The sequence below is a fragment of the Epinephelus lanceolatus genome, chromosome 15 (assembly GCF_041903045.1).
Source record: "Epinephelus lanceolatus isolate andai-2023 chromosome 15, ASM4190304v1, whole genome shotgun sequence".
Classification (NCBI taxonomy): Eukaryota; Metazoa; Chordata; class Actinopteri; order Perciformes; family Serranidae; genus Epinephelus; species Epinephelus lanceolatus.
Window position 1 is genome coordinate 7,656,633 of NC_135748.1, and position 24,736 is coordinate 7,681,368.

General features: G+C 41.2%; 3 protein-coding genes across 3 annotated transcripts in view; 2 read left to right on the forward strand and 1 right to left on the reverse strand.

The window, feature by feature from the left end:
• The window catches only part of LOC117267614 (protein YIPF7-like), a 33,539-nt gene extending 23,776 nt beyond the window's left edge, over positions 1–9,763 (forward strand). The window contains exon 6 of the mRNA XM_033643624.2: positions 7,682–9,763. Within this exon, the coding sequence (XP_033499515.1) occupies positions 7,682–7,763 (82 nt within the window). The 3' untranslated portion in view covers positions 7,764–9,763. The remainder of the gene's footprint in view (positions 1–7,681) is intronic.
• The window catches only part of dapp1 (dual adaptor of phosphotyrosine and 3-phosphoinositides), a 579,028-nt gene that overhangs the window by 59,533 nt on the left and 494,759 nt on the right, over positions 1–24,736 (forward strand). The window lies entirely within an intron of this gene.
• LOC117267613 (retinol dehydrogenase 14) lies at positions 1,298–6,071 on the reverse strand. Its single transcript, XM_033643622.2, has 2 exons — positions 5,733–6,071; positions 1,298–3,678 (listed from the first exon to the last, which is right to left on the reverse strand). The coding sequence occupies exons 1-2, from the start codon at positions 5,973–5,975 to the stop codon at positions 3,061–3,063; spliced, it is 861 nt and encodes a 286-aa protein (XP_033499513.1). The 5' UTR covers positions 5,976–6,071; the 3' UTR covers positions 1,298–3,060.

Here is a 24,736-nt window from a genome sequence, read left to right on the forward strand (position 1 = left end):
CTCCTTTATACAGTGTTTTACCAGTTTTAATCACCTGATCTATCTCTTCTGGGGAATAAGTCGGCTCACGGTGATGTTTGCAGACTGTACAATGACGGCTCCTACAGAATCGCAGGTTACAACGTACAATGCAACAGCTTCCCGTACTGAGTGCACGAGGATGCTGCACAGATTAGTACTTCTCCAACTGTGAAGCACAACATGGAGGGTCACATTATGAATATGTTTTTTTTTAAGTTCATAAGTTGTATGAGCACTGTATACTGCGGAGTGTCTCTCTGTGTGCTTACTAGCTGCTAGGTTGCTCCCCTGGCAGCTGCAGCTCCGCCGCTGTTCCCTTACATGCTTCGTCCCTCTTCACGTGATCATGGAAAGAGCTTGCAAGGCTTCTGCTGCCACAGCTCCACAAGGTTTTCCTCTTTGCTGGAAACCTACACATTTCTTTTAGCATGTTTCACCTCCCTGGCAAGCTGCTATCTGTTTGTTTCTCTATCTGTCTGTTTGTTTGGGTTTAGCACCAGTGCGCCATTTTGTGCTGCATTTCTATTGGTTGGTTAGTAGATGTAGGCCGCAACAGCTGTCACACTGTGAGATGGTCATCCCAAATTTCTGACACTGTCAGAATTTTATCCCAGATTGTCTTTGATCACAAAACCGTGACAACCGCCATCCTTGAACTTCTCTCACTGTGCGATGCAGGACCGCTGTTTCAGAGCCACGACCAGAGATATCACCACAATGATCATCTTCTGTCTGGGATAGCCCAAAATCGCACAGTGTATACCAGGCTTTGAGGAAACCAGAAAATAAGTTATTGTCCATTCTTAAAACTCTCCAATCATTTAAAAAAGCTGATTAAAATGTTATGATAATGATATTACATTTTTTTTTCCTGTAGGCTTCTAGATAGTGCTTAATTTCCCATAGACTAAATGAGGTGGCTGACAGATGTACAGTAGCATTTGATTTTGATCATATTCGGGATATGGTGTTCAAATGGAACACAGAAATCTGAGTATTCATATCCCTGTACATACATGATTAATAGTAGTATCCTTCATATTGATTGCTGCCTTCTGTTTGTGCTGATGCCAATGATGTGTACAATAACACAATAACAAGATGCTTCAAAAGCCTGATCATCAGCTGGATAGTCATGTCCATGTAAACCAGAGAACTGTGATATAGAAATTTACAGTGAGGAGAAATACTTTCGCAACCAGCAGCTCCTCATACCTTACAACTCTATTCAGCTATCAGGTTATTTCAGTCCCAAAATTATCATAACCCTGCTTACTTATGTCCAAAGCATTTATTGGTAACATCAATGCAATTCATTGTGACACAACATTTATTTAAATCACATCATCATTGTACCATTGAAAGCCACTGTTTACTGTGATTGGATTAATTAAGGCTTTTCCTGTCTATTCTTCCTTCATCAATCAGCAAGCATCAAAATATAATGGTTAATAATAGTATAATAGTATAATAGTAATAATAATAGTTTCGACAGATCCAGCTTGGCGCAGTGACAGTTTCATGCCAAAAGGCTTCGCCGAAGGTGCGCTAAAAGCTCGCCAGCTGAAACCAGGTCTACTGTCAGCGCAGGGGGAGCGCAGCCGGTGTAAGCCGAAGTTTGGCTGACCGGCGGACAGTGCGCACACGTCATCAAAACCTCACAGGCAGGTTTCCAGAATATCAGGCACATTAATAATGCAATAAATGTATCTCTATATCGACTGTCCCGTCACATCTGATGTCAGATCAAAGGGGATTGGCACGCGTAATGGAAACCCAATCTGATTTGATTAACACAGCTGCAAACTAATGAGTTCACATCCCTCTCAGCCAACCACACACAGCCACAGCATCAGATAGGGAGTATATATTCAGCATCTGTCATCTTAGAAAAGTCAAAAGAAAAGAAACCGAGTGAGACTGTGAGAGAGAAAGAGAGAGAGGTCTGCTGGCAGTTCCGTATATTCGGACACTGCGAGCTTGGACCTCCCGGACCAAAACATCAGTTTCCTCCTGGGAGAAGTTTGGCCGTCTGACGCTGCTGCTCTCTTCTGCCATGGCGAATTCAGTAAACTCTCATTACACCTTCGCGTGGCCCATTTAAGGGCGAGGAGAGGGGCTCATTTGATTGGTGTGATGTGTGTAAAACCCACTCCACGCCTTCTCTCCTCCCTCTTTCCGACTTGCACAGGTAGGAGGGACGGAGGTGGGAAAGAGGAGTAGCTGCGCCAGGGCGCACGGTGTGCCAAACTTGCAAAATCCGCCTGGCCACACCCAGTTGGTGAAGCGCAGGTGCGCTGCGCCTCTGCCGCGCCCGGTCTGCGAAACTAGAGCCCAATGTCTCTTCACACATTTTAAAATTAAGTTTAAAACCATCAAAATGATTAACCACATTCAGTGTTCATCCATGCAAAGGAGAGATGTGACTTCATTAATCGTGTGCAGTCAGATCAGACATGAATATAGAATGTTAACTGTGCTGCTCATACACCAGCTAGCTAGCAGTGGTCTGGGGCTGGTATGGATAATACTGTTTTGGGGTGAACCAAAATGTATCATTAGCACAAGTATGACACTCTCAAATACTGAAGGTTAAGGTCAAATGTTTGGTTGGATTTATAATCTTGTCTTTTTTTGATCAGATAGTTCCAGATTCAAAACTTAATTTTGCCGATATTAGACTATTTTATGTGAGCCATGATCTGGCAACAGCTGCTTCGGTTTAGACATCATCTGACCAAAAAATTTTGATCCAAATAAAACTAAATCTTGATAGGTGCAAGGAAATGGGTAACATCACATTTCCCACCAAGCCCTGCTGACTTCAACCAGTGAGATGAGCACAGAGAAAAACAGATATACATGAATCTCAAAGGTGTACTAACAGAAACTGTAGCTAAAGAAAAAAACGTGACACTAGCGTGCTGTTGAACTAACGTCAGCACCCTGATGCCCAAAGCAAGGCACTGAATATGTAGAATTCTTCAGGATTTCAGACATTCGCTTGTCTCTTTCGAATGCTTGAAATAATTTTAACTCTCACTTGGTTATGCCCACCATGACTTCACTCATGTCCCACAATTTACTGGCCACTTCCTGGTCTGTAGCCTTGTCCAGCAGAACCTGAGGCTGACAATCTGCAAAGCACTCGCCCTGTACACCATCTACATCCGGGCTGCAGGCCAAATAGATCGAGGTCCGAGCTCCTTCTTCAGGGCTCTTAAACAAACCCCTGGAGAGCAGGTCAAACATGGGCTTAACTAACACTGGGATGTGGACATGCCTCCCCAGATTGGTCCTCACTATGCCTGGAGTCAGAGCATTCACAGTCACCCCGCTGCCCTCCAGTCGTTGGGCCAGCTCACAGGTGAACAGCAGGTTGGCTAGTTTGCTGCGGCTGTAGGCGAAGGCTTTGTTATAGCTCTGCTCGCTGTTCAAGTCCTCAAAGTTAATGTGACCGTGCTTGTAGAGTTTGGAGGAGACCACCACTATGCGACTGGGGGCTGATTGTTTCAGGAGGTCCAGCAGCAGGTTGGTGAGCAGGAAGTGGCCCAGGTGGTTGACCCCAAACTGCATCTCAAAGCCGTCTTCTGTTTTGGTGTAAGGACACTGATAGATACCGGCATTGTTGATCAGCACATCGAGTCGAGGTTCCTCCTATTCAACAGCACAGAAGAAAGGAGTCTGCTTCAGACACTGACAACATACAACAGCGTGCCTTAGATCTACGTGTACTGTGTGGTACGGATGGGAGAAAAAATCTATATAGCATAGTATTGCGATATTATGCGTGGTGATACTGTATCAATTCACAGATGCCAAGACTGATTGTTTTATTATATATACGTTATCAATTTTCGCAAATACATATTCTAATACAAATTATGGTGCTAGAATAATAAAATCGGTTGCTTTTTCAGTCCACAAGATGGTGCTGATGTTGTTTTTCCTGGTGAGGTCAGTAGATGTCTCAGTCAGCTGCATTTGGCAGGAAGTTCATCAAAACAAAGATGGAGGCACCAAAGAAAGTAATCGTTGGTGTTAAAGTCAAACGTCTGGATTTACTTTAGATTTTTAACACGGAAGAACAGAAGGACTGCTAATACTACGAACACGAGGGCTCACATCACATGCCACCATCCAGACACAGTGTAAGCTGCTGACAGCTAAGCTAATGCTAAAAACCCACTCCGCAAAAAAAACTGAACCAAGACTGGACACACTTAGCACACTTGACAAAACTACCAGCCAACTCTGAGAGAGCTAAGAAAATAACACAGTCCATCACCTGCTTCCTGTGCAAAGATCTGTGTCCATACAGCGCTGCTGAAAACGAAGGTTTTTAAGCTAAAAAAAAATTATCGGTAGGTGACTCTGTCCTGACGTTTTTTCATTGACACAGTTGTACCCAAGCTCTACAGAGAAGTAAAATATGAAGATGAGAAATCCTTGAGTAGGCTACAGCTAGAGTGGCATTAACTTGTGATGCATGGATTTCAAGGTCAGTGGATTCACATGTGACTGTAATGGCATATTATCTCACAGAGAACTGGTGACTGCTGTCTCACGTCCTTTAAACTAGAGCAGTACACATCACACTGTAGCACACACTGCAGACCTCCTGCAAAATGCTGCACAAGAATGGTGGATTGTGGTTGAAACAGACAACGCTTCTAACATGGGTGTTGCCATTCAGTTAGCAGGATACCTGCATGTGTGTTAAGATCACACGCTTAATCTGGCCTTAATATGCAGCATTTCTGACAGGTTTCATGATGGTGTTGGTCAGTCTCTCTGCTTTGCATCACACTTTGCTGCAATAAAAATGATGTAAATCAAATGACTGAAAACGTTATCTTAATTTGCAGTTGGAAAAAAAGTAATAAATTCAAATATAGAAATACATTTAATATCTCCTAAATTATTGTATTGTATTGTATTGTATCGTATCATGACCTCTGGTAATTCCCACCCCAACTGTATGGTACATTATGCTTTAATAATAGCAATTTGCCTACAAAATGTATAAGATTTCATATGTTTCATCATGTCTTAATGTTCCATTGTTGTAATATCATTAGTAAACAAAATTACAGCTTATTTTCCATTAGACAGAAATATTGCTGTAGTTAATTAACTTTAAGAATTTGGTGATGTGTTATACAGTAAATTAGCTACAGATTAGATAAAGAATTTACCAACTTCAGTAGCAGACAGGTGATCTGTTTACAAGGACATGTAGGTAATGTTACTGTAACTCCTACGCTACGTGAACTCCATTAAAAATCGGTCTCTATTGATTTGTTCAGGAAGACATAATAACAAAATATTATGTGTTTAACGTTAAATGTACAGTGTACAATTTTGTGTGATGGTCAACAATTCGGCATTGAGCTTTTCATGTAACCGTGTAGTCAGTAGTTACTGGATGAAAATACTCAGATGGCAGGTTTATAAAGTTGAAATTTTCTTAAATATGTGATATTAGTGGAACAGAATATATGCCGAATTACTAAGTGTCATTTCGCGAGACATAGAAATATACCCTTAGTTGGGTTAAGTGATAGAATTTGGAGATAAGCGAGGTAATTTGTAAAAGTGCACATTATTTCAGTGAGGTTTCGCTTGACATTCCTTTAATGGTGGCACAGAGTGTATTTGCGCTGTGTTGTGGTCCAACGTCGCTTTGTGGTAAAAAGCCATCAAGCTACCTTTATTATGTCTTGACAGAAAGTGTGTACAGATGTGAGCGAGGCGAGGTCCAGCTGTTTGACGACCAGCTGTGCGCTGTCTGCCCTGGTCTCCTGTCGGATCTCCCGGGCTGCCTCCTCAGCCCTGCTCAGGTCCCGGCAGGCCATTATCACGCGGCCCTGCAGTTTCACGATGCCCGCTGCGGTGGCTCTGCCTATCCCGCTGTTAGCACCGGTCACTATCACTGTCTTTCCGTTCATCATTTTGCGTGATAAGCCATCTACTGGGTTGCTGCTTGGAGGTACAAGGATCAGCTGACTGGCTTCACAACATTACCGTTACCCACAATCCTCAACGGGTGACAGTTGCCTTCGCGGAAGCTCGTAAAAGTGACGATTCAAAAGTGTCTGTAGTTTATTTCTCCTTCGTGCTGCAATTGTATAAGTAGTTAACTAGTGAATTATATGTTCTGCCTCTCTTATTTATGAATCTAAACCTACTTTCAATTGATTACATAGTTTTCTCCAGGAAGCTTCCCAATCATTAGGTAATTATGCAGCCATACAATTAAGTGTTATTGTTTTATTTAACATTTAAACATTGTGTGAACTAAAATTCTGGTAAATCATTTAAATGATTGGCCAGAATGTAATAAAAGTGGCAGAATTAGTTTTTAATTGTACATGTGAACTGCCCAGGTTGCCAAACTCAGATTCTGATTTCTGATTTCTGATTCTGAGAAACAATATTGGACATGAGCTCATTTCCTTAATGGTACCTGCTGTCCCTGTTTATACCTGGTATTGACATAAGTCTGGGTGATCGGATCACAAATGGACAGCTCTAAGCACAGGTGACTGCACCCAATGCAACCTCAGTGTGTCTTGAGATCTGATCACTGAAGCAGAGACATTCTTGTTTTATAACTATGTGTTCACGCAGTGAACAGAAAAAATGTTCACATACTTGCATATGCGCTGCGCATGGTACTGGAAGATTCCACAAGAAGGAACAACAGAGAGCTCAGGATGAGGATGGCGTCCTCCTCCCCAAAATTACCTACTAACTACTACAAGCAGTCATTGTAGCCTACATTAAAATTTTCAACAAATTATCACTCCAATCTTGTCACATATAGACGCTAGGTTATAGACTTTCAACGTCGAGATATGACAAGTTACCCTGGGCCACTGTGTCAATTTCAGCCTGTTACATGCATTGTCTGTTTTCAAACTACACTTCCTTTTTCACAGCAAAAATGTACAGTTTGCATACAGTCTCTTTCAAAATAAATGCACTGCATTGGCACAAAACTGCAAATTCACATTTTTTTCCTTCAACTACAAACACACGTGATTACACTCAGCAAACACACACACGTGGTTGCATTTAGTAAATAAGAACAGGTTTTGGCTTTACAATCTCATGGGAAGTGAACACCGGCCTGCTCAGACATTTTTGCTGCCTTAACTTTTGTCTTTGTCCCGCCACATTTCCCCCTGACGCCACCCAGTGCCATTACACAATAACAGCAACGGGCTGCGTATCATGTGGACGTGAAAGGATGGTGGTTTTTTGTCAGTGTCTGACGCCTATAGTCACTGACCAAGCGCCAGTTTTCGACAACTTCAGAGTGAGACCGGGTTTTAATGTGTATGATGCATTTAAACACTGTTTAATACTGTTACAGATATGCATCATATTCTATAAGATCATCATATGTTTGTAGTATCGCTGTCCTGTTAGAACTGCAAATCTCTGAAAAGTCTGGCCTGGGCCAGTAATTGACAATTTACTGTATATTGTTTTAGAGAAAATGTGTATATGGAGATGTAGTGGAGGAGCCTAAAAATATTGAGGTATTTTTATAAGCCATATCACCCAGCCCTAGGTTGAGCAGTCTGTGGGAGGGGTGTGTGGGGTCTTTTATGATGTGGCCAGCATTCTTAATGCATCTTTCATTTAATAGGTCCAAGATGGCAGAAGCTGATGGCTGTGATGTATGGGGCTGTTGTGACGACCCTCTGCAGTGCTTTCCTGTCCACGGCTGAACAGCTCTCGTACCTCACAGTGATGGGACTGGTCAGTATAGACTCTTTGTGAGAACCTGAAAAGGGTGGATGTGCACAGACCAGTTGTCTTAAGCTCCTGAGGTCTGGAAATCAGTATTTTTTAAGAGAAGATAAAAGTTGTGAAATAATTGTCTAAAATACCATCCATCCCCAGACATCATCTGAGCTAGCTCCTGTGTGGTCACACTTTATCAGTCAGTGCCTATCCTTTATAATGCTGACTAGTTAGTTTCATTTTCACCCCATACCTTTTTTGTCATTGCAAGATTATCCTGGTAGAGGCCTGTAACTTTTCTATAAATTTAATTGACCTCGTGTTTATTTTCTCCACTAAGATGGATAAAGGTGGATTTATACTTGTGCATCAGCTCTATCTATAGCCTACGACATAGCCTATGCAGGTGGCATATGCGGTTGTGAGCATTTACACTTGCGCTGTGGTGTTTGTGACGCGCTGTGATTACACCTCCAAAACACTACTCGGTGATGGGGTTTCTGTGAAGTACTGTAAAGTTTAGTTGATTCAAAACACCCCTAAAACACACGTTAAACATGGCTTAATAGTGACATTTTCAATTACAAGTGCACCATGGCTTCATTATAACTCACAGGATTCACATACATAGCACTTGTCTTTTGTTGGACACATTTTCCCCACAAATACAACATGCTAATGGTTTTAGCACAAGTCTATGGCATTTTACTTTGTATAAATTAGCCTCGTGGCTAGCAGATCTCCTCTACTCATATGAAACCAGGGACAACAGCAACATTTAACAAAGGTAACGTTACAAAATTTGGCTCCATTACAACTCACAAGGTTCACTGATAAAACAGCTAGCTTATACTGAACACGTTTTCCAAACAAATACAACATGCTAATGTTATTAGCACAATTCTATGGCATTTTACATTATATAAATTAGCCTAGCGGCTAGCAGAGATTTCCTCTACTCATGCGAAGCAGGAAAAATCACACACAGGAGTTGAAATGCTATTTTGTGGGGGCTTTATTGTCTTCACAATTTATTGTTTCTTATCTGTGAAATATAAGTAAATAAAAACTTTGTTTCCACTGAGGGAAATGGTTTTCAGCTTACAACAATAAGATGATAAGATGTTGTGTGTACTGTTCTGCAGAAAACATAGGCCTAATTCCTCACATCTTATCAGTTTCATAAAGCAGCAACTCTAAAGACGCATGCACAAGCTGCACAAATGTTTGTCAGCCTTTGCCCCCTCTGTCTAAAAAAAAAAAAAAAAGAGTTTCCAACTTTTATGCCCTGACAATCAAGTAAACACAACACAGACACAATACAGGCACTTCACCTACCTGTACCTGTTGTTAGAGGATAGAAAAGGGAGTCAAGTCAATTTTATTTATGCCCCGATATCACATTTTGTACAGCATATGACACCCTCTGTCCTCAGACCCTCGCTTCAGATAAGGAAACAAAAAAACCCTTCAATGGGGAACAAATAGAAGAAACCTCAGGAGGAGTGGCAGAGATCTCTCTGTCTGGACAGACAGGTGTGCAGATATTGTGTGTACAGAATAAACAATTAATAGACAATCCATATATAAAAACACAGAAAATACACAGAATATGAACATAGATGCCAATGCAATTTGACATGGTTGTATGCATTTATTTCTTGTTAAACAAATGTTTGTTGTTAGTGACGTGTCCAGTAATTATTTTGCAGCCTTGCCTAAACCCTGTGATCACATACCACCACTGATTCTAGAACAGTGCCTGCTTTACCCTAGTCATGAGCCCACTGTGGTCCCTGAAGGAACTACATCATTGTGGCTGGTAGATGATTAACATAAATCTGGCAACAATTAGGACTGTATAATGTATTTATTTTCTTTGTGGTATGAACAATGTGCAGAATGTAAAGGGCTGTTTATGATCAACTGGAGATTTGCCCTCATCATGGCCTCTATTCTATACACACATTCTTACATGTTTTATGGGATTTAAAAAAAAAATAAATGCTGATATTTTCTAAAAAGTGGTAGCACTGATTTTTTGTGTGATGAAATGATAAAAATGAAATGATAAGAACAGGGCCCAGAGGTGGCGATGTTGGTCCACTGATCCATCCATCTATCTGTCTGTCCAACAGTTTGAGGCAGAGCTAAAATGTAGTCTGGATATCAACAAAGAATGACTCCTACTCATTGTGGTGACCTGCTGACCTTTCTTAGCTCCAGGTCAAACTTTCTGATTAACATTTGGCTACATATCAAAGTGTTTGGAAAACTACTCTGAATTTACATACAGAGTACATTAATTTTTCAGTTGGAAACTCTCTCTTGTGACACTCTCATCTAACTCCACACAAGATACGGTCATTGTCCAATAAACAGAGTGACATCTGAGGTCGTTAAAACAACAGTTTATGGTTCTAGGAGGAGTGTATGTCGGAACTATTTTTTTTAGCTTTTCACCTTCCTTGATCTTATTCTGGTTGTCCACTGACTCCTAGTCCATGACCTTTGACGTCTCCCCAGTGCAGTCTGTGAGCGGTTCAAATGCTGTGTTTGCAAACGAACTGATTTTAGTGTTATCACATGACTGAGGTCCCTTTCACACCTATCTAGTTTGGTCAGGATTTTAGGACTTTTCCTTTCAATATGAACCAAAATTAGAGCTGTGAAACCTCCCTCAGACCACAGTTCAGACCAAACAGCCCAACCACTGTCTGGACCAAAAGAGGTGGTCTTGGTCTGGGTTGAATTGGAACATGGTTCAGTTTGTTTCTGGTGTGAAAACATTTTGTGGATGGTTTGGACATTTGGGCCAATTGCAGGAAGCTTTGGTAGGCTATAGCCCTTTTTACACAGAGATCAAGTTATAGGGCTGCTGCTAAGTCCCTTCTTTATGCCTCTTTTGCATTTTCACACAGAACCGAACAACAGTGGCATCATGCTCCTCCAGTGAGTGATTTTTACACAGCCAGTACTAATCCAATACTAAAAGGTGGAATTGTGAATACTGCCGTCTGTTGATTGGTCAACAGCGGATGGTCCCTCTTGCTCAGGGCTGAGCTGTTACTGGTTTTAAAGCTTATGTAACCACTGTTCATACTGTGGCAAGTCTTACATATATTAGTAAATTATAACTAAGAAATGAAAGAATGTTTTGCTGCCTCTCCAAGCAGCTGTAGACTGAGAAAAAAATAACTTGATTCACTGGGCTGACTGCCGACAACTTTTAAGGTGGAACATTTACTTGTAATGTTACTCAATGCATGAGCTAACGACGCAAGTCCACCAGCACACCTTCAATTTCAAGCCTGTTCTGTTGGTTCTGAAAATGTCTGTGGACGATAAATGAGGTACAGACTTCCATTTGTGTCGATGATGAGGAAATACAGTGATTGCTTGACAAAGCATTGAGTGACAACAGCCCTGCCCACATTTTAGAGTACTGTCTGTGATGGAAACACTAAATGGACCTAGGATCTAGGTACCATGTCTGAAGGTAACTTTTGGTTCCAGAGGTACCATACCGAAAACGTTTGGTGGAAACAGGGCTTAACTGAGAAAACTGTATGCTGAGGAAGGCCATGACATGTGGCTGAAAGCCTCTGAACAATAAGAATAAGTTTCAATTAACCCAGCCAACAATAGACAACAATATAACGTTAGAAAGACATTGGACTTGTGCATCAAACAGATGCTAAATTTTGGTTGGAGTGAAAATCATATTGATGATATTTTAAATGTCAACAACAACATTATAATTTCATGTTGTATGGACATAAATACTGTGACATTTTGCAGATGGGTTTTGTTCTTTACACCTTCTGACTAAATGTTATTGTTCTACGTCAGTATGACACTGGCATGAAATATCTGGAAGATGTTGGATTTTGGTAATCTGGAAATCCAGATGCCCCGCCCCTAGCAAATTCAAATTTGCACTGCACGGGGATCTGGCCCTGATGAGCAGAGCCCGCTGAATCGCCAATCGGACCAATCAGATCAGTCGATCTGACAGAGGTGGACTCTGGGCGGGCGTAACATGATGATGACGACAGCACTGCGCCGTAGGAGTCGAAAAGTAAACAGCCAAGATGGCAGCTGCCGAAGGACCGTGTCCATTCAATTTAGCTTTGGAAGAAAAGCTAAGCCAACTACACTTATCTTTCTCCTTAAGAGAGGAACAGAAGACTGCCCTAGAAGCCTTCGCTTCCAGGAAGGACATTTTTGCTGTTTTGCAGACGGGATACGGCAAAAGCATAATATATCAGTTAGACCCACTGTTCGGCAAACAAATGGGGCTTAGTGCAATGAATACGTCACCTTGTTTTTTGCTCTGATTGGCCATTGTGCTATCCAATTGCATGCAGCGGCATTTGAAATGGGTAGGAAGGGTGTATCGGTGAGGGCCAGACTCAAAATCTTTCTAGATTTGAGTCTGGATTTCCAGGCTAGGATTTTGGTTATTTAACAACACACAACAAAATACCAGCGTCATCTGTCATTAGTTTTTACATAAAATTGACGCTGGCATTAGACCTCCAGATTTTGAATTTTGGTCACCTGATGACACAACCTTAAGTCAACTAAATATGTCTAACAACATTGGTGTCCAGCTGAAAGGTACAGTATGCAGGAATGTTTGACATTTAAAGGTTATTTCTGATCAGATAATGCATTATGTGTTAAATGTGTTTTGTTGTCTATTCTGGCCAGAACACATTTTGAGTTTCAGTAAGACTTAGAAAAGGGTGAAACCAGTACACTTTGCAGTTTAGCCTGCTTCAACAACTTACAGAACAACTGAGTTGTTGACACTTAACATACAATAGGTAGCTATTTATTAAACATTAGATATGGCTACCATTATTTTATGTGGACATTAATGTTGCGCTGCAGATACATTTAGTATTAGAGTCTCTACGCCTTCAACATGCTACTGAAAAACCTCATCATCTCTTCACTTGAGTCTCAGATTTCCTAAATAAATCAGTTAAAGCCTTTTGAGGCCCTGCTGGCCTGGAGCCAAAAGAAACAACACGAGTCAAACTCTTCCACTTCCACCACTGGTACTGAGGCTGGGACTGTTGTGGTTGGTTTCACAGTTGGGGCTCTACCAGCAGCAATAATGTGGTAATAACATCTGTAACATCTGGAAAACATCGGAGTTAGAGCGGAGCTTGTAACAGACAAATAATCCAGGGTCCAGCCAGCCGCTCTGAGAGTGAAGCTGCAGCTTCCCATCACACCAGTAGCTGCTGCAGAGGTGCCTACGGAGACAAATAAAAGCTGCTATACCCTTATACAAACTATGACGAGAATATGAACACATTTACGGCTGCACAGTGAAAGAAAAGGAAACAGGATAAAAAAAGCAAAGCCTTAAAGGAGCAGTTCATCAAACCCACAGATTGATAAATGTGAGAACATTTCAAGTCAGATTTTAAATGTGGTTAGCTAGACTGGAAGGTGACAAGGTGATGGTTTAAAAACACCTAGGTTGGTTCAACACAGTGATGTGTTGGTAAAAAAAACACCCAGATTCAGTGCCACAAACACTGGTGGAAACACAACCAGTGTTGTTGTGTTTGTTGGTCTTTAACAGTGGACAGCAGCTGGGCAGGTGACTTGCCTAGGCTTCACGCCATCCACCATCCCCTCCACCTCCAAATGACAAAGTCAGATTATAAACTACATCACTTTAGGACCACTGATATGATATGACATGTACGAAACCTGCAAATGTAACATGCTTGTGGTTTGCAGAAACATACAAGGTGAACATTTTCTTCTGGTGACTGGGCTGACAGTTTACTATGTCGGAAGCAAACTGGATAGCAGTTAAGTGCAAATCCAAATTATACAAATGACAAAAAGTTAATGGTGAGGATGATATTTAAGAGGCTGATGGTAAGGTCCAAATCCAATCCAAAGCATAGCAGAAACAGAGGCTGGAGCAACCTTATGTCTCTGCTGATCATCTCTGCATGAGGTAGATGAGTTTGTAACAAGAAGAAAGTACTTTTTGATGCTCTGCGGTGCATTGTGGTATCAGTCTGCTGCTCAAAGTGCTCCTGTGTGTGACCAGCACATGGTGGAGAGGGTGACAGCCCATGATGCTCCACAGCTTGCGTGGCAGCCTCCTCCACGTCGCCACCACTGAAGAATCAAGCTCCAGCCTGTGAGCTAGTCTTCCTGATGATTTTGTTGATTCAGTTGGCGTTGACTGTCCTCACCCTGTGGCCCCAGCACACCACAGCAAAGAAGATGTCACTGAGTACCACAGACTGGTAGAACATCTTCAGCATGGTACAGCTGAGTAGATGGCACAAAAAAATAAACAAATAAAGGGATGGTGTCCACTATGGTGTCTTTGAGTGCCCTCTTTTTAGCCTCCTTGGTGCACTTGACCTGACAGAAGTTTTTGGGTACACATTTTCATATAGAAAGCATTTGTTTATGGTCTTTTATTAAGGATGTTTCCAATAATTGTTGAATTGTAATTCTCACCAGTATCTTTATTTTTCATATAAGATATATTACAATCCAAGGCCATCTGCAGATGCCTCAGTGAAACAAATCAATCACCCCCATGTTCTATGATAGTGCACCAGGTATTGAGCCTTTTGGCATCTGCAGTCCAGATTTCACTGGGCAAGTGTTATACCTCAAGGATAGGACACAATCATTTTCACACAATTTCTCAATTATGGGATCAGTAAAGGTGTATCTTATCTTATATGACATGATGCGATATGATAACCTGGAAATCCAGATGCCCCGCCCCCAGCAAATTCGAATTCGCACTGCACGGGGATCTGGCCCCGACGAGCAGAGCCCGCTGAATTGCCTATCGGACCAATCAGATCAGTCTATCTGACAGAGGCAGACTCTGGGTGGGCGTAACATGATGAAGAGTTTTGTGAAACTGCAAATGTTTTGATATAATTTTGCTGTTGTTAAATGTGGCTCTCCTTTTATTTCAATTCATCATACATTTTATCTCTTTTTGGATCCTTATTTCACTGTGGGGCCATGCTGGGAGAAAAAAAAAATTCCTCATGCACTCAGTGTAATACAGGGTGACTAACTGATACACAAATGACCATTTGTAGCTGGAGTATTCCTTTAATTTATTATAAAGATTGTCGGCAATTAATTTTCTGTCAACTTCTGTCTTATAGTTTCAGCCCAACTCTTTGGGTAACCCAATCATAACCCATAGACATATGCAGCTGATGATGTCAGGTCACAAGTTGGCATGTACTAATTCTAAATGGTCCCAAATCAAAAAGGTTAGGCCCTGCCACATTAGACTGAAGTGTGTCCTTGTGATAAAACAAGGTGTTGTTTCTTAAAGTCAGAGGTGGCACTCTGAATAAACTCTCTGACTTGTGTCAGAGTGTACAGCGCCACAGTCCTGACAGATTTAACTTCACACACTGATGAGGTTGTATATTTATCATAAAGCCATCTATGTTGCATGTTAAACTACAACCATGTTCCATGAACTGGATACACTTCACTGTGCTATCAGCTTTCTGTACATCACCACATTAGAAACCTGATCACACGTTCTGTAAGATTTCCCCATTTTTCTTTCCAAACACAGCAACAGCAGAGTGCACACATTCCCACGTTCGGGCCCGTGTTTTCTCACAAGAGGAGAAAAAAATAACAAAACAATTAAAGAACTATCTATCATCCAGCTAATAAAAAACAGCTTTAACTGACATAATGTATGGCCTGGATGACAACCGCAGTCCCACTGTGTCACTAGCTCAGGCCAAGACTTGGCTTTGATAAATGGAGGCTGCGCTCGTTGAGGAGGTGAAGAAATAGGGATTGGTCCGCCTCAACTGTGGAGCTCAACACTTGGAGCTGAGCTCTCCCAGGACACATGTCCGTCTGCTTGCAGCCCTGACCACTGTGACCCATCGAGCCCTCTAGGTGACTGCCTCAGGCCCCGGCTACGCGTTGCATGATGTTTGAATGAGAGGCAGCGCTCACCTTAGCCCTCAGACATCCACAGCTGCAGTGTTCAGCAGTCTCACAGATGAAATGTCTCAATGTTTCATATAGAAACAAATAAATAAGATATATTGTATGTTAACTGTCTGTTTTTGGTGATCTTTGATATTTTCACTGATTTTCAGGTTTCGGGTATGTACACTTTAAAGGGATAGTGCACCCAAAAATGAAAATTTAGCCATTATCTACTCACCCATATACCGATGGAGGCTCAGGTGAAGTTTTACAGTCCTGACAACACTTCCATTGGTATATGGATGAGTAGATAATTGCTGAATTTTCATTTTTGGGTGCACTATCCCTTTAATGCCTCAAGTTGCATATTGACTCTTCGTACTGTCACAAACGTTTTGTGAACATACTAAAGAAAAGAGCATAATCACCAGCTGCAGCAGAGAAGAAGCTGCTGGTGTGTCTGCAGTTGCAGGAGGGCAGAGCGCCAAAGAGGAGACACTCTGCCCTCAGCTGACACTCTTGAACACATTCATTTTTTACATGTGTATGTTCACTGGCTAAGCCTCAGTTATACTGTCGCCTGGCTCCGTTCGCGGATTGCGCACACACCTCAACAGAGCGTGAAGGCATTTATACTTGGTGCATTCTCCGTTGCAGTATTTGCCGCAAAGACAGGGGGTGGTAGAGAAAAAATACTATAGGAAGTAGTAGAAGCAAGCAAAACATAGTAGAAGTAGAAGCAAGTGGAAAACAATGTAAACAGCAATGATGGCGACACAAAAAGTAAGGACTGCAGAGGAGGAGGAATTGTTATGTTTATGGCTTTTGACCAGAGGTGGGTAGAGTAGCCAAATATTGTACTCAAGTAAGAGTACTGATACTTTAGAACAATATTACTCAAGTAAAAGTAAAAAGTAGTCATCCAATAATTACTTGAGTAAGAGTCAAAGAGTATTTGGTGAAAAAACTACTCAGGTACTGAGTAACTGTTGAGTAATGTCTGATTTATTTGTAAAATAAGAACATGAACGTAATCAATCAATCAAAAATAATAATCTGCAAATTCATGTATTTTAAACGATACCCCTTTAACTAAAACAAAAATAAATTAAATCTTTACAAACATAACATAAATCAAGGCTGGCAGCTGTAGCTGGTAGCTGGTAGCTGGATGCTGTAAAAATGTAAAATTTGGAGTCTATAATTCATGATGGTTCTCACCTGATACCCCTTCTTAGCCCTTTGTTTAACATGTGTCTTTGAGATGTGTTTTACAGATTTAGTCTGATTAATGATGGCTTTAGCCTGAGTCCTCTCAAAGCCCATGTACTATGTGATGAAACTGTAATTGTTTGATACTGTTCTAAGGTGCTTTGTGATTGTAAATGTTTTGCTGTATTCAATGTGTTCCACCCATTTTTTGTATTTTGGGATTGTATAACAAGTTTGGCTTTTATTTGTATGCCTCACAGTATGCCATTCAGTACTTAATAACCACAATTCCCAGGAGGTGGAGCTTCTACCACCAGGGTTGTACACAGGTGTGGTGTGTTGCATACTGCCAATGATTAGACTGAGATTGGTTACTTTTACCTGCCTGTCCATTGTTGATTCATGATGAAAGTCTAATAGACCAAAAACTCAACAATAAAGTGAAAGCTAAATCTATCAGAAATTTCAGAAGAGTCACCATGACTATACCATTTTTCACATTTCATTCTTTTACTCAGAGCACCTTTTTTTTTACCCACGTGTAATATTTTCAGGGAAACAAGCTTCATGTGTCTGCAATCAAAAACCACTTAAATGTTTTCAATCAAGAAAACAGGTTGTGCAGAATTAAACTGAAAGTGGAAGCTGTCAGATGTTACAGATGAAATGCACGTGAGTCTTAATTGTAACAAGGTGAGTTACGGTTGAAACACAGATAAAAAATTACATTAAACAAAGAGGTTTAATGGCAAATCAACAATATTTTAGTCAGGCAGCTGTTTTTAAGTTGTTTTTATACCAAGCGTGTGGTCAGATAATCTATTAAACATGATTATATGAATAAAACTTACTGGATGTAGCAGTTGGCACATTTGTGTCCATTGACAAGTACACTGATTACACCTACATAGTAACTGACATCTAGCTGAACACAGAGTCCATGCAAGTTGGGGAGGCCCCTGTGCAATTGTGCACTGACCGCTGGAAGGTCAAAGTAGCAACAAGCCAAGTCACTAAGCTTTACAGTGTATGCTAGAGCCACTAAGTCCATTTATATGAAAAAAACACACATACAAAAAGAAACATACAAGTTATATGTGTTGTATACACAAGTGAAGTAATCAACTGTGCTTGCAAATCTAGGCGGTCACAAATGTAACATGTGTTATGTATGAGCTGCTGGACACACCCATGCTTTGGTTTCCTATCAGACCACAACTAGCATGCATGACATGTGAGAACTATGCTAACCTATGAAGAACAGACACGTGCAGACTGCCGTGTGGATTTTAGATCCACAACATACAAACAGCCTTGGATCTTAATTGTTACTTAGTTTGTACTAAACTGATCTTCCGACTGCCATTTCCTGAAGAGTGGACGAATCCTGTTATATTTCTCACATGCTTACTACTGCACTGGCTACATGCCAACATGATGTTGTCCGGATGACATTTACGTAGCAAGAGTAAACGCGTGTTACAACTGTAATGCATTTTACTGTTATGTCAGTAAAATGAATTCAAAGTTACAGTATTTTTATTTGAAAAATATCATAATGTTGTGGAAAACATTCAAAAGGGTGGACGGCACAGGGTTATTTTGAACTATTGAAAGATACATGAACCACATGGCCATGTGACAGCAAGATTATTTTATGTTGCAACATGTCTGGTCAAAATTATTTCACTGTAGCCTATTCAGTTGACCAACAACTAACATCAGGTGTTAGGATTTCAGACAGGGTGGGGGAGGGGGCTGAGAGACACAAAAAAGGCTCAGGGATCACTGTGTAAAGAGATCAAAATTAACGTTTTTGTTGCCGCATAGAACAACTCTCCCACCCATGACCTTCTGTAATGTACCAAAAGTTCCAACATCCTAAAACACACACACAATCCTGTTTGCGTTCACTTATGCTGTTCTTTAATGTCAGACAAACCTCTTGATGTGAGGCACTTTAACCAAACTCTGAGAAAGCACAAACTCCACCTACATGCATTTAGCTGATTAGTTTCCTGTGCTACAGTCATTCTCAAATTGGTCTCAGCCTCGGCCCCCAGTAGAATTCAAAAATAGTTTGGATTTTTGGCCCTCAGAGCTTCTCCTGGGAGCTACACTGACAGGCCTGACCTCGACTGACCCCGCCTGTGATTACCATCCAGTAGGAGGAGGCCCTGGAAACATGAGAGCACACTGGATGTTGTGGAGATTTACACAGAAAGAACATGAAGCTGATTGTTTTTGGATGCATTGGATGAAGCTTGTTTAAAAAGGAGAATCAGTGTGTTGACCAAGACTTCTGACTTTTCTGTTTGCTGACAATGACCTTTTAAAGAATTTGTGATATATTCCTCCTCAGATGGAAAGTGGAATTCTATGAATGGCATTCAATTCAAATTCAGTTTCTTAATTGGTCTGGCATAATTAGTAGTTTATGCCAGTTAATGCTTATATTAGCAAACTTTAATTAGATAATGCTTACAATACTCAGTCAGTTAAGTGAGTTTGGTACTAGCTTTACTGCTGCCATTTAAAACTAAGCTGACATATGTCACTAATTAACATAGTGAGTATAATACTTTGGACTTGGCACTGGACTTGTATAGCACCTTTTTAGTCTTCTGAGGCTGAGGCTACCATACAAGGTGCTACCACCCAGTTAATGTGTTGCATTTACACGCACTCACACACCATTGGCACAGCCTTTAGATGGTTTACAGAACAGGTCTTCTGGGCACAGGCCCTAGGTCCCAAAGTGTCAGAGCCCATCCCCATGACTCTCAAATGAACAAATACTGACCAAGAAGAGACTCAAAATGACCACAAAAAGATGCAAAGGAACTCCAAAGTGAAATAAAATCACAGAAAAAGACATAAAATGACCTCAACCAGACATCAAAATGCCCCAAAGACATACAAAATGACCAAAAGTGACACTAAATGACCACAAAAAAACCATAAAATTACATCAAATAAACACATGACTACAAGGAGATATAACATGACCAAAAAAGACACAAAATGACTTCATAGAAACATAAAACACACAGAATGACTAAATAAATTAAATAAATTATCCTCAAAGAGACACAAAACAACTACAAAGAGAGTCAGAACGACCATAAAAGACACAAAATTGAAAAAAAGACACATAATAACCCCAAAGAGACACAAAATTACTACAAAGACACAAAACAACCAAAAAAGTAAAAATAACCTCAGAGAGATCCAAAACAACTACAAGGAGACAAACTGCAGCCACAAAAGACACACAATAACAACAAAGAGAAACAAAAATGTCCAAAAACGACACAAAACCTCAAAAGGATCCATAACGACTATCTTGTCCAACGATACTTTGCTGACTGGAGGAGCTGGGGATCAAATCATTGACTGTCCAAGTAGTGGACAACTCGCTCTGCCTCCTCAGCCACAGTCACCCCACATATCATAAGCCAAGGTACTGATGACCAGAGATATAAAAGTAAGCTGTGATAAACTGTAGGTTTTCTTTAAATTTTACAAAACACATTTTATAACCTTTTGTATTTTTTGCCTTTATTGGACAGTTTACAGTGGGACGCATCAGACAGGAGACAACGCGAGAGAATAAGAGGTAACATTAGAGAGTAACATTATTAGAGGCGAAACTATTCTGCTGGCCTAGTGTGCCGCACAGCCTAATTAATTAGCACACCTTGCAAGTGAAGCCCTAAAGAAGCACAAGGTGAGCTCTCAATCTTATCTTATTTGTTTAACACTATAAATAAGAAGCCCCTCCTAAATAGCAAGCAGCCCATGAGGTATGTATGTGTTCACTTGTGTATGATAGAGAACACATGTTGTTTAGCCCAGCCGCAAGCAAATTAACATGTGACATCTATCATGCAATAAGTGAGAAGGGTAAATGTTGCTTGATTAGTGCATAATTTACATACTGTGTGTTATGTGAGTGTATGTAACCTTTAAGTAATGCTAAATGTACAGGCTAAATGTAGCTTAGCAACTAAATATGGGTTATGCTGTGACGTTCTATTTTTAGGCAATGTTCTGTATGCTACAAATGTGACAGCTTTATATACTGCCAATTAAGGGCTTAGATTATGAAGACATACTTTCCTGCATGTCATTTATCCATCCATCCATTTTCATCAGCTTATTCGGGGTCAGGTCGTGGGGGCAGCAGACCGAGCAAGGCACCCCTGATGCCCCTCTCCCCAGCAACGCCCTCCAGCTCCTCCTGGGGACCCAAGAGCGTTCCTGGGCCAGATGAGATATGTAATCCCTCCAGCGTGTTCTGGGTCTGCCCTGAGGCCTCCTACCAGTGGGACGTGCCCAAAATACCTCCACTGGGAGGCATCCTGATCAGGATGCATGTCATTTATGGTTTACTTTATTTTGTCCTTTAACCCAGCTCTCTTGGATTGGTCTGATTCATGGAGTAAACCCCATTTTTTAACCATGACCTCGTGCCTCGTGTCTACTGCTGGAGGGAGCTTTAATAATGATAATTAGATACTTGGCCCCATGATGGTGGCTATTCAGTCCAACAGAACTGTTAACCTGGCTCATACACCAAAAAAAAGTTTCCAGCTCCTAGGTTTACTTCTGGGGTAACTGAATATGTGCAGTAGTGTTTCTCCTGCTGGCCTCGCCCTAGTGTTCCTGCCCAGCTCATAGACTTTACACTGTGATGACATCACAGGTTTTCAAAACCTCCATGGGTCAAAAATTCACAATAGAAGGTGTTCTGCCAACAGTTTTACAGATGTCTCTTTTATAATGGTGTTCTTTGTGAAAAATGCTTCTTGGGCCACTGGGATTTTTTGCTGCAATACCACAAGTGGCCACTGGGAAAATTGGAAGCAAGGCTGGACGGTGTTCCCAGAGGCCTGAATATGGCATGCAACAAAGGTCCTCAGCCGGAATCTGAACAGGGACATTGGGGTTATGTGGTATGTGCATTAACCAATCAGCTATCATTCTTCCCATAACTGCTTCTGGCAGTTTTCGTGTGAGTGCAGCACCATGAATGTCATAAAGGGGAAAATGTGATAAGGTTTGCGTTGTACAAATGAGTATGTACAAAGTGTCAGTTAAGGAAATAATTACTGTTATAAAGCAATGATATGATGGCCAGATCTCCAAAAAAAGTTCTCATGAACTGGAATTATCCTCATGTAAGTCTCATCCTGCTTTGTACTAAAGTATTTGAATATAAAGAGAAAATCTGAGAATTGAGCTTCAGCCCTGTGCTGTGTCCACCCTTTAGTTTTCTCCATCAAACATCAGCCCTGTGTTTAGCTGAGATTAAAGCAAGAGTGATACATTGTAACGCACTTTGCAAAGCGTAATTAGAGAGATGTAATTTGCCAGCTGCACTAATCCATCATATGGGTATGCACTGTCAGCCTGGGCTACATCAGGGGCCGCAGCATTCGCCCAAATCTCTCCCCATCTGCTCATTGATTTGCACTTACTACCCGCTCCAGAGTCATTTTCGGGATATGTAAACAACTTAACAGTGGGCATGTTCCTGTACTGTGTGGGATGACTGATTACGCTTGACTGACTTTCATGCAATGCACAGGGCCACGGTCTGCTTGAACCCCCTCCCTCCCCTCCAGTGGACCCTGCGATCTCCTCCCCTCCCACCCTCTCACTGGGCTCAATGCGAGGGAAGTGTGACCTGCTGAAAAGTGTGGTAGCCATTTTCCGCATTAACACTTTGACCCTCGCGCTCACTGTTGGTTCTGATCTTAATTAGGTTTACAGGGCAAGAGGAGAAACGGGAAAGCAGGGAAGGAGCCTGTTGGGTGTGGGAGTCCAGGAGAGTGCAGATTCTGTGGTAGTTCATGGAGGTCTACACAGTCACTTAGTGAGAAGATTTCATCATGATTCACAGCTCTGTGGTTAGATGAAACAGTGAAGGGTGAAATATTGGGATGCTGGCTGGCTCCCCTGAACTTTTTGTCGACTCCCTCGGTGCTGCTCTGCCCTGCTCTGTTTATAGCCCTTCAAAGCTTGGTTGTTTTGGCACAGCCAGTGGCTTACAAGCAATGAATTATAATTTCCTAAATTTTCTCTCTGGAGCTCACTCACTCCATTTTAAACTGTCAAATAATCAGTGCACTATGTTGCGGTCAAATTTTCTCCACCTGGAGGTAACCAAAATGGTAACCATCAGGTTGCTATCACACTTCTACTTTCATATAAGACTGAAAACAATGTCACTTTGACCCATCCAGCCAGTAAGAATTTGCATTTGATGCTGTGTGTGAGATGTACACCCAACAGTTTGGCCATGACAGAATTCATGTAAACACATTCTGAAATGGGGAGTAAAGACCATATAGAGGTCAGCAAACTCTTCACCGTAGTATTGATAAAGACTGATAGTCGTAAATCAGTTATTAACTATTAAATTCAATGCCAGCAACCTTTAAAGAAAACAAAGCTCAAATCAAATCGCCAGCCGTGAAAAAGCCTCTGGACATGGAAAATGTCACTGCCCAGGAAACTGCACCGTCGCTAATAATTCTTTGTGGGTTCATCACTACAAGTGACTCCTTTCACACATACACACATGTATCTGACCCCTTTAACGCAAAGTCTTGTGATTAGTGTAACCTGAAGGAGGTTGTGAGTATGGAAGCTATGAGTGCTGCAGGTTCTTTATGTCCTCACGCTTGTTGTCTAAAGTTGGTGGTTGTAACACGATCATCCAATATAGGTGGAGCTTTGCCTTCGAGAGAATGCAGCAGATCACCAGAAAACACAAATAAAGATGACATCATAATTTGAGGATAACAGGCTTAGGAAAGTAATGATTATAATAATGATTCATCATTATTATGAAGACAGTGCCTGAAGGTTTCTGCCAAAGGCTTTATTTTTGCTTGAAAAAAGTAACTTCCATTTTCTTGTTAAATATCTGGATTATTAAATTCCTTGTAAAAACTGGAATCATATTTTCTACATTGTCTGTTGACAGCAACAACAACTTTAAGAGTCCTTGTAAAGACAATACATTTACTCTGTTTGATCTATTTGTTTTGAGTTTTGTTTGCAACAATACCACCTATTATCCTTAACTAATATCTAAATATCTGGTGGAATGACAAGGAATGACATCTAACCTTTAACACATGTTCTGGTCTTGCTCTAATTTCTGGATTCAATCAATAACAACTATAAAACTGATTTATTTTCATTTACTTTTTACAGAGATTGCTCTGAGTGCTCTGATTTAACAGTAATGTTTCAAGAAACCCTGCAGGATCTTGATTGAATTATGAATAATATTGTAACTTTGTTCAGTCTTATGGTTTGAAGACATACACCGACCAGCCAAAATAATAAAACCACTGGCAGGTGAGTTGAATAACATTAATCATTTGTTACATTACAATGTTCTGCAGGGAAATCTTTGGTCCTGGCATTCATGTGGATACCGCTCAATGCACTTCACATAGCCAAACACCATTGCAGATGGCAAAATTGTCCAGAAATAGCCCACGTAAGGTGACAAAGAGCTCAAGGTGTTGACCAAATTCCTGGACTCCAAATTCCCCAGATCCCAATCTGATCGAGCATTCGACATGCCGGTAGCCCAAAGGTACCCTCGATCCACAGTGGGGCCTTCTTGGATCAGACTTGGCTCTGACCTGTCAAGAATGGACACAGGCCTTCTGGGGGATGTCCTGTGGTGTTTGGCACTAGGGTGTTGGTGGAGGATCCTTTGAGTCCTGTGAGT

Bases quoted from the DNA above. Each gene is read 5' to 3' on its own strand.
- LOC117267613 (XM_033643622.2), bottom strand. From the start codon at position 5,975: ATGATGAACGGAAAGACAGTGATAGTGACCGGTGCTAACAGCGGGATA. The intron at 3,679-5,732 runs GTAGCTTGATGG...GCTGTTGAATAG, and splicing joins TCTGTCAAGACATAATAAAG to GAGGAACCTCGACTCGATGT.